At 56.3% G+C, this 10,115-nt stretch overlaps 1 protein-coding gene across 2 annotated transcripts; it reads right to left on the minus strand.

The window, feature by feature from the left end:
* Positions 1-100: 100 nt before the first annotated feature.
* On the minus strand, positions 101-9,629 carry Atg9b (autophagy related 9B). Of its 2 annotated transcripts, XM_069997077.1 has the most exons (15): positions 9,624-9,629; positions 9,089-9,191; positions 8,926-8,971; positions 8,466-8,528; positions 8,128-8,289; positions 6,071-6,212; positions 3,744-4,498; positions 3,465-3,627; positions 2,810-2,989; positions 2,111-2,347; positions 1,589-1,722; positions 1,344-1,440; positions 1,064-1,190; positions 856-996; positions 101-674 (listed from the first exon to the last, which is right to left on the minus strand). In XM_069997077.1, exons 1-14 carry the CDS (start codon positions 9,624-9,626, stop codon positions 869-871), a joined length of 2,340 nt encoding a protein of 779 aa, XP_069853178.1. In that variant the 5' UTR covers positions 9,627-9,629; the 3' UTR covers positions 101-674; positions 856-868. The 2 variants fall into 2 exon arrangements, with proteins under 2 accessions (XP_069853178.1, XP_069853177.1); XM_069997076.1 differs by having other exon boundaries at positions 9,089-9,626.
* Between the last annotated feature and the right edge of the window lie 486 nt (positions 9,630-10,115).

The raw sequence follows: 10,115 nt of genomic DNA on the forward strand, positions 1-10,115 counted from the left end.
ACAGCCAATCACAGGCTGTTCTTGCTCTTGATTGAGAAAGCAGGTGCAGCCATCAGCTGCCAGGAGTGGGGCATGCCAGAAACTGCCATCATACAAGATGTGCAACACAGCCACAAGCAATCTTTACTGCTTATTTCACACAGGATGAGGAGCTCCACCCACTTCCTCAGACATCTCAGCAGTGCTAAAGTCCAAAAACATCAGCCTACTCTAGATTTTCCACTCACAAGTCACCCGCCCACCTCCCTCCAGGCCCACGGGAACCTGAAAGGGAGGCCAGCAGGAAGAACTTCCTGGTCTTTCAGATCACGTAACTCATGGCTTCCTTAATGCTGAATTTGGCCTCTCCCTGTGACCCGGCCAGGCCTTCCACCGGCCTTGCACCTGGAGGATGATCAGGGACTTCTTCACAGGCAACTACTGCCAGCCATTTGGAGCTGTGTCTCCTTGGCCCCTTTGTGTGCAGACCATCTCTAAGATTGGTTTCCCTGTCACAGTCATCGCCTCTCCTCTTTCTGTCTTCACTGGGACAAGTTCCTCATTGATCCCCAGGTCTTGCCCAACCAAAGCATCCTGGGCATGTTAACCTGTTGGCAGGGGGGCTCTAAAATGGCTCCGTGTCCTTCCATGCCACCCCATCCAATCAATTCCCTGCAGCTGGGGAAGTGAGAAACCTGGAAGAGGAGGAGGAGGAGGTTTGTATGCATGTTTGTTAAGCATCTTAGGAGACAGGTTGTAGAGATGACCGCCTTCACCTCCCCAAAATTTAACCAATGTTCTCATTTTTCCCCCACCAGCCTAGCGTCAAGTCAAGTTCCTACCCCTCCCTTCCCTTCCAAAGCAGGCAATACTGACCTGAAGTGTCCTCTCAATCCGTGCAAGGGACCTGGCCAGACTCTTTCTTGGTGTCTGTCGTCTCCTGAAACGCCCTAGGGAACAGACTCGGGGCCCTCTGAGTTGCCCACTGCTGTCTGGGACTGGAGGCAGGACTGGAGCCTATGACAAAAATAATCAGCTGGGCAATGTTACGCTGTCCAACATCCTTGCCCTCTCCCTTCCTCACCATCACTGGACCAAGATGGCTTCTCATCGTCAGGTGAGGCTGGCTGTGAGGGGCTGGACCAGGGCCTGGAGGGAGAGGAGGTCGAAGCCTCCCCCCACACTTCTTGCTGCTGCTGCTGCTGATGAAGCTAGATGAAGGAAGAGAAGTGAGGGACTCCCTCCTGCCTAAGGAGAGCAGAAGCCCCTGGATACTTCCTTGGACCCTAGCCCCAACCCCTCCTCTCCATTTCATTCACCTGCTTCTTCCTCACTGTTCTTTTTCGGACACCCCCTTCACTTACCTGGTGTAGGTAGATGGCATGAAGACTCATTTCCGCAGAAGCCAGCTCTGGAAGCTGGGCCAGCTTCTGGCTCCCAGTGCCACCTGGGGACACACAGCTGGAACACAGAATACAACTGGTCAGGAGACACACCCCTTCCCCTGGGAGAGCAGGGCTACCAGTCTCCTTCCAAATTCCCTCCAGCTTGATCTGGGAGGAGGAATGCCAGCCCAGACTCCCTTGAAGCTCAGACTTCTATCTCTTACCTGGAGTCCTGGCCCATGCGGGAAAGGGAGGCAAGGAGGCTGGCTGTGGCAGCAGCTGGACAGGGGGTTGTGGGGCTCAAGTCCCTTGGGGGCAGAAGGGGGTTCACCAAGAGGTTGGCCAGGAAGGCTTCCGGCTAGACAAAAGAAAGGAATCAGAAGAGGGGAGGAGAAGGGAGGAGGATGGAAGCAGCCTAGAGAAGGCAGGAGAGGCTGAGGAAAGGTGGGAGTGAAAGGCAGGAGGGCTGGGTGCAGGTGGCTCACGCCAGTAATCCTAGCTACACAGGAGGCTGAGAGCTGAGGATTGTGGTTCAAAGCCAGCCCAGGCAAGGAAAGTCCGTGAGACTCTTAGTTCCTATTAATCACCAGAAAACCACTGGAAGAGGCGCTGTGGCTCAAGTGGTGGAGTATTTGCCTTGAGCTGAAGAGCTGAGGGACTCAGGCCCAGAGTTCAAGCCCCATGACCAACCAAAACAAACAACAACAAAAGAAAGGCAAAAGGGTCATCCCAAGCCTGGCACTCACCAGAGGTGAGGTGCAGTTGCTGAGCACCCCTGGGGTTGGGGGGCTGCGAGCTGAGGTAGCACCCCAGGCAGCTGCATCTTGTTGTACCCGGCCCCGAATCTGCCCAAGAAACTTGGAGCTGTGGCCCGGGGGGCGCCACTGAGGATGTGCCAGGGAGAAGCGCATCAACGAGAGTTCTGTCTTTCCATCCTCAGCGCGTTGAGACAGTGAGGCCTCTGTCTGACCCTCGGAGAGCCACTGCAATCAAAGACAGTCCTTTTTGGTGCCGGGACACACCAAGCTTCATGGGATGGGTGGGACAGGAAATCCTGCCGTGCGCTAGATTAAGGGAAACTGGGACTTGCTCAGGACCACCCACTTACAGCAACGGGTACCCTCCATGCCTTGCTCCCCTGTGCAGACCCAGCTTCCCAAGAGCCCCACAGCCCCATCCACTGCCCTGTCCCCTTTATCAGCTTCTCTGGCAGTCTTTCCTTCCATTCACTGTGGTTTCTGTGCTGGGAACTCTGTAAAGCACTAAAGACCCGTATCTATGCCAATTCTCTCGGTAAGCGGGACACTGGCTGCTGTTCTCACCTGTTGAGGAAGCTAAGGCACACAGAAAGCAAGTCACAGGGGCAAGCCATGGAGTTGGGGTTGGAACACATTGGGTGAGACAAACGCCTCCTGGACCTTTCAGGAGCAGGGAAGGGTTCTTACCTGAGGATGGCCGTGGCGCTTCACATCCATGAGGGCGAAGGAACAAATGTCCCCAACGCCAGCCACGTCCACAGTGAAGTGGTGGAAAAAGTCGATAATCTCTAGGGCACGGGGGTGGAACCAGAAGAGCAGAAACAGTGGGGTGAGAAGTGGGGACAGCAGCTCCTCCAGGAGGGAGACCTGAGAAAGCGGGAGCGAGGCTGAGCAGAGATTATGGAGGGGTCCCCACTAGTGATCAGGGATGCCCCCTCCCCTGCCCAGAGCACTCAAAGGCAGGAAGCACTATCCTTTTTCTTTTGTGCCAGTACTGGGGCTTGAACTCTGGGACCTGGACGTTGTCTCCTTAGCTTTTCCTGCTCAGGTTGATCCTCTACCACTTGAGTCAACACCTCCACTTCCAGCTTTTTTTTTTTTTTGCTAACTAATTGGAGGTCAGAGTCTCTTGGTGATCCCCAGATTCCAGCCACCTGAGTAGCTTAGAGGCGTGAGTCACTTGCCCCTAGCAGAAAGACTTACATCATCCAGTCTCTCCTTCGGTACCCTTGAGCCATGGCTTGTCTGGGACAGATTCCCCGCTGCCCGGGCCTCTCCCCAGACCCCCGCTCTCCCGGCCTCCTCACCCCCTGCAGCCCCACTGCCCCCCCCACCTCCTCACCGCTCGATACTGCAGCAACTGCGCCATCTGCCGGTAGGCGCTGGCCCTGCCGCCCGCGCCGGGCTGCTCGGGCTGCTCGGGGAGGTAGTGCATGTGCGCCAGGGCTGCCTGCAGCAGGAGCTGCGGGGGGCGCCCCTGGCCTTGCTCTTCAGGAATGAAAGACCTGCGGGGGGGGGGAAGGGGAGAGGGGGGACAGCGGTTAGGGGGAGGGACACGCGGGAAGGCGAGGGCCGGCTCCGAGGAACGGCCCACCCACCGCCAGCACTTCCCGGCTCGCACCTGGCCACGGTGGCCACGACCCCCAGCGCGGTCATGGCGGTGAGCACGTGCTCCACGGCCAGCACGTCCTCGTCGTAGACGGTGAGCACGAGCAGCGCGGCGAAGAGCGCGCCCGCGAAGAAGACGAGCTGGCGGGCCAGCAGCGCGCGCAGGGGCGCGGCGGGCTCGGCGGCGCGCAGGAAGGCGGCGGCGGGCCGGTAGGCGCGCGCCAGGCGCGCACGCAGCTCGTGCGGCAGCTCGTTGAAGTGGCGCAGCTGCAGGCGCGCCAGGCGGGACCAGCGGCGCGCCCCGAGCGCCCCGGGCTCCCGCCGCAGCAGCTCCACGTGGCTGTAGAAGGCGTGCAGCACCTGCCAGGCCAGCACCAGCGGGCTCAGCGCCAGGTTCACGGCCGCCAGCAGCAGCACCGTGCGCCCCCAGCGCGCCGCCAGCGCGCCCCGCTGCTCGCGGCGCTTGTACTCCTCGGGCAGCTCCCAGCCCCCGCGGAAGAGCGAGAAGGGGCCGCGGAAGAGGAGCAGGTCGATGTTGAGCGCCAGGCCGCGGCTCAGGAAGCCCACGCTGCCTCCCCAGGGCAGCGAGCAGCGGGCCGGCAGCAGGCCCTTGTTGGCCAAGGCCACCTGGTAGTTGGTGTAGCGGAGGATGCGGTGGTGGACGTCCAGTTCGGTCAGGGGGCGCGGCTGCACGCACAGACCCCCGCTCCTCTGCAGCTCCAGGAGACGGGACTGCACCTCCGCCCAGGGCACGGAGCCCAGGTCCTCCTAAAGAGAGGGGCCGGTGAGCACCGCAGACCGGATTCCCCTCCGCGGAGATGCCACAGGCAGGCCGCCTACAAACCGCCACACCCTCACCAAGGCCAGAGCCGCGGCCCTCATGGCCTCCTCCTCACCCACGGACGCCTGGCTTTCAGCCCTCCTCGAACCCTGGGGGCCAACAGGAGTCCTTTGGCTTTCATTTCCTTCTGGAGTGTTCTGCTCCTGACCCTGGCTGTCACTCATGTAGCCATTAATCATGCGCTTCCTGGTGACACCCCTCCCTTTAAACTCCAGGTGTCAGACCCTGCTTCTCAGCTCCTTCAAACTGGCTGTTGGGAGGCAGTAGATACTCCGGAGGCTGAGATCTGAGGAGTGTGGTTCACGAAGCCAGCCCAGGCAAGGAAGTCCACGAAACTCTTATCCCCAATTAACCAGTTTAAAGCCAGAAGTGCAGTGTCAACCTTGAGCAATAGAAGCTAAAAGACAGCACTCAGGCTCTGAGTTCAAGCCCCAGTACAGGCACCATCAAAAAAGAAAAGAAAAGCAGAGATCACACTGGCACTCTTCGATCCATCTCTGTCCACTGCCGGGCTGAGGAGTGCCTTTAACCAAAAACTTCCATTCAGAGCAAGAAACAGCAAGCACAAACAGAAGAGGGGCAGCATAAATAACCAGGCTCCCTTCCAGGAAGGCACACAAGCAAGTGCTCATTGCTCTTCCCTACTTCCTGTCCTGAGAACAATAAAATGCCCCTCATCTGACCTTCCAAACCCAACCAGAATGCCCTCTGCTCTAGAAAGTCAGGTGACAGCCCTTCCTCCAAGCACCCATTGTTTTTACACCATGGCATATGACTATAAGTCATCTTGTATGACCCATATCAATAAAGGAGGTTAGTCTGGTGGCTCACACCTGTAATCCTACCTACTCAGGAGGCTGAGATCTGAGGATTGCAGTTTAAAGCTAGCCCAGGCAAGAAAGTTCTCTGAACTACCAAAAAGCCAGAAGTAGAACTATGGTAGACTGCTAACAATTAACAAAAAGATGCTCAAGGACAGTGCCCAGGCCCTGAACTCAAACCCCAGGGCCAGCACTAACTAACTATACATAAATAAAGGAGAGCTGGAAATGTGGATTATTGATAGAGATTATTGATAGCCTGCATGAAGCCATGGGTTCAATTCCTCAGTATCACATAAACAGAAAAAGGCAGAAATGGTGCTGTGGCTCACGTGGTAGCCTTGAGCAAAAAGCAGCTCAGGGACAGTGCCCAGGCCCCGAGTTCAAGCCCCAGGACTGGCACAAAAAAAAAAAATGAAGTGGAGCCTGTGTGGCCCAAAGTGGTAGAGCACTGGGCTTCTGCAAATTACCCCAGGGGCAGTGCCCAGGCCCTGAGTTTAAGCCCCACAACCAGCAATAAATAAACAAACAAATTAATAAGGGTACCTGCCTCTTGACATTACTCTGGTCCAGGGCACATTCATGAAGGCCTCATTCCCCAGCTGGTCCTTCGTCTGTGTGCTGCCCCCTCCGCCTCTCCTCTACCCACCCTTCCCTAGAGGCGCCTGCTCCGCTCACCGGAGGGATGTGCAAGGCTTCCCTGTAGAACACTTGGATGTCCCAGTAGCTGAAGAGGTTGCAGACTGAGCGAAGCAGCTGGAACAGCCAGAAGCCAGCAGCCAACACCAAGAGGAAGACCAGCAGGGGACTGTCATGGATCCTGTATGGGGTTGGACAGGTCTTGGTGTAGAAAAGTGGGAAGCCCACAGAGATGGATACTGGGAGGAGTTTAAAAGACCAACAGTTCTCCAGGTGAAGTCCAAGGAAAGATCCCCAAAAAGGCCTTCACAGATGACTGCAAAGTTAATACTTTTTTGTATGGGGGTCATGGGGCTTGAACTCAGAGTCTGGGTGTTGTCCCTGAGCTTTTTTTGCTCGACCACTTTAAGCCACAGCTCCACTTCTGGTTTTAGGGTTTTAACTGGAGATTAGAGTCTCATGGACTTCCTCATGGGCTGGCTTTGAACTGTGATCCTCAGTTCTCAGCCTCCTGAGTAACTACGCTTACAGGCGTGAGCCACCAGTTCCAGCTAAGACATGTGCTTTCGTTGACCTCAGTGGTGGGCACTAGTGACTCCCACCTGTTAATTCTAGCTACTCAGGAGGCTGAGATCTGAGATCAGAGTCAATGCCAGCCTGGGCAGGAAAGTCCATGAGATTCTTAGCTCCAGTTAGGCACACAAAAAAGCCAGGAGGCCGGGCACCGGTGGCTCACGCCTGTAATCCTAGCTACTCAGAAGGCTGAGATCTGAGGATTGTGGTTCAAAGCCAGCAGGAGCAGGAACATCTGTGAGACTCTTATCTCCAGTAAACCACTAGAAAACTGGCACTGTGGCTCAAGCGGTAGTGCGCTCACCTTGAGCTGAAGAGCACAGGGACAGCGCCCAGGCCCAGAGTTCAAGCCCCACGACCGACCGAAAAAAAAAAAGAAAGAAAGCAAAAAGCCAGGAGCTGCCAGGTGCTGGTGGTTTACGCCTGTAATTTTTTTTTTTTGGGGGGGGGGGAGTCCGGTTGTGGGGCCTGAACTCTAGGCCTGGGTGCTGTCCCTCAGCTCTTCAGCTCAAGGCTAGCACTCTACCACTTGAGCCTGAGCCACAGCGCCACTTCCGGCTTTTTTCTTTTTGCTTATGTGGTGCTGAGGAATCAAACGCAGGGCCTCAGGCATGCAAGGCAAGTGCTCTACCACTGAGCCACCTTCCCAGCCCCATGCCTGTAATTCTAACTACTCAGAAGGCTGAGATCTGAGAATTGTATTTTGAAGCCAGCCGGGGTTGGGAAGTCTGTGAGACTCTTATGTCCAATTAATCACAGAAAAGTCTGGAGGTGGTGCTGTGGCTCAAGTGGTAGAGTGCTATAGCCTTGAACAAAAAAAAAAAGGAGCCCAGGGACAGCACCCAGGCCTAGAGTTCAAGCCCCAGGACAAGAGGGTGGGGGGGAAGCCATAAGTGGAGGTATGGCTCAAGTAATAGAGTGCCAGCCAGCCTTGAGTGAAAAAGCCAAGGAGTACCCAGGTCCTGGGTACCCGCTCCAGTACCAGCGCACACACAAATGAAACTAAAATGAAGTAACACTGACCTCAGGGCTGGGGATGTGGCTCAGTGGTACAACTGCCGAGAATACCAGAGGCTCTAGGTTTGTTCCTCATCACAAAAATAATCAAAGATGTCCTCACCTTTAATTTTTCACCAAGTAAATAAAAATAAACATGACTCCTAAACAAAGGCTCTTCACCAGTCTCCATCACTCAGTGTACTTTAAAATTCACTTTAAGACTTGAAGGCAAGCCAGGTGCTAGTGGCTCCCGCCTGTCATCCTAGCTACTCAGTCTGAGATCTGAGGATCATGGTTCAAAGCCAGGCCGGGCAGGGAAGTCCATGAGACTCTTAGCTCCAATAAACCACTCAGAAAACTGGAAGTGGAGCTGAGTGGCTCAAGTGGTAGAGTGCTCACCTTGAGTGGGAAAAGCTAAGGGACAGTGCCCAGGCCCAGAGTTCAAGCCCCAAAAGATTGTGAGAGCTGATCTAGCCAAAGGGCAGGGGTCTCCCCCCCCCCACATGAATCCCAACCTCACTCACCTCTCGGCACACTGGGCTGAGGGCAGGATGGCATCTGACAGGGTCACCTTGTTATGGAATGGTCCAGATCTTGTCCGGTTATTTGGTTGGTTGGCAAAGAGAACATCGTAATCCACACAGCGAAGGAGGAAGGTGGTGAAGGTGACAATGAAAATGAATTGTCTGTGGTGGGAAGTGGCAGATTAGCTCCGAGAATGAGATGGGATCTGCCCCGGTTCCCAGTCAAGCCTAGGGCGGTCCCCCTCTCTCCCCCAGAGCCCTGGGCTCGGGATGGACTAGAAGCAGCAGGCTTGACTACAGAGGGAAGCAAGGGGACAGAACTTGGACCAGTGTCTCACCCCAGCTGGAAGATGTCCTCCAGCAGGATGCAGACAAAGCCATTCCGCTGGTGGTAGCTGTAGATGTGCCAAGCATGTCAAGAAATAAGCCAAAGACACAATGGGCCTTTCCCAAGATGCCTTGTGGAAGTTCACCTCCTGACCCACGGCACCCTCACAGAGTCTGCTAAGAATGTGCCGGATCCAAATGGGTCCCTCCTGAGCTACTACTCAGAAGGCTGAGATCAGGATTGCAGTTCGAAGCCAGTCCACACAGGAAAGTCCATGAGACTCTTATCTTCCCTAAACCCCCAAAAAGCTGGAAGTGGCGCTGTGGCTTAAATGGTAGGGCACTAGCCTTGAGCAAAAGAAGCTCAGGGACAGCACCCAGGCGGTGAGTTCAAGCCCCAGGCCTAGCACACACAAAATGGGGGTGGGGGGCTCCTCCCATGCCACCCCTGGCAAGCTGAGCACAAAGGATATCTTGGTGAAGAAGCTATCCAGGTTCTGGATGTGATGCCAGGAGCCTGGGCACAAAGGAAGCACGTCAGCTCCAGGGTGGCTACCTGAGCCACCAGGCTTCCATCCCAGAGGCCCAGCGTGGGCTGAGCCCGCCTCCCCCCCCCAGTCCCAAACCCACTCACCCCGGAGCCCTTCCGGCACATGCAGCAGCGGTTGCTGCTCCTCCCCATGGAGGGGTGAATCTTGGGACCCGTCGGGGTCACAGTCCTCCAGCCGTTCATACTCCTGCTCAGGGATGAGAGGACCTATCCGCAGCCCAGGAGGGTCCTGGTGGCACCGACGGGAGGGAGGGGGGGTGCCCGAGGATAGGGATGGGGTACAGTGGGATCCCCAAGATGGGGAGGCAGAGATGGGTGTCATTTGGGGCTGAGGTGAGGGAGTGGCAGCCACAGGGAGGGCATTTTGTCGAGGCTGAGAAGCCTCGGTCCCCTGCAGTGCCAGGCACGGGGAGCCCACAGAAGGAGAGTTCCGCGTGGAAGGGGAGCTTCTTGTAGTGCGAGGAGACAGAGAGAAGACAGAGATCCGCCCTCCCCCAGGTCCCCTACAGGGAGGAGCAGGCAGCGGCAGCGGCATGGGGAGCAGGGGCACGGAGCTGGGCCCCATGTCCCCCCACCGCCCCAGCCGCCCCCTGCTGCCCCCCCACCCCCTGCGGCTCACCATCGAGTTGTGACTTCTCCTGAGAAGCTGAAGACTCCCGGGCTGTCACGGTATCTACGGAGGTTGGAGGAGCTAAGTGAGGACTTCAACAAAGACAGGGATGACAACAACAACACAACCCGAGGTGACTCAGGCTGGGCTAGGCCTCCGGCGTCCCAGCTCGCAGTCACCTGTGATCACTCACCCTCCCTACAACCCGGGGCCAATCCTCTCCCGGCCCAGCCTCCTCCACGCCCAGCAGGGACAGAGGATTGGGAGGCCACCACTGAAGATTTTATTGGGATAAGAAGATACACCTATTACCACCTTCAAACTGAACCAGGACTCCTAACAAAATGAAAGCCACCCCGGCCTAAGTAAAACAAAAGAAACAACAACAACAACAAAAGTAGTATCTTATCACTGTCTTAAGTGTCTCCAGCCTGGTGCTGCCAGAGGTTTATGCCTGTAATCCTAGCTACTCAAGAAGCTGAGATCTGAGGATCACAGTTT

Source organism: Dipodomys merriami, unplaced genomic scaffold (assembly GCF_024711535.1).
Source record: "Dipodomys merriami isolate MVZ:Mamm:240054 unplaced genomic scaffold, mDipMer1.0.p SCAF_5, whole genome shotgun sequence".
NCBI classification, from domain to species: Eukaryota; Metazoa; Chordata; class Mammalia; order Rodentia; family Heteromyidae; genus Dipodomys; species Dipodomys merriami.

Bases quoted from the DNA above. Each gene is read 5' to 3' on its own strand.
- Atg9b (XM_069997076.1), bottom strand. From the start codon at position 9,626: ATGGTGAGCCGCAGGGGGTGGGGGGGCAGCAGGGGGCGGCTGGGGCGG. The intron at 4,499-6,070 runs GTGAGCGGAGCA...CCCTCTCTTTAG, and splicing joins AAGCCTTGCACATCCCTCCG to GAGGACCTGGGCTCCGTGCC. The intron at 1,723-2,110 runs GTGAGTGCCAGG...TCTTTTGTCTAG, and splicing joins GCAACTGCACCTCACCTCTG to CCGGAAGCCTTCCTGGCCAA.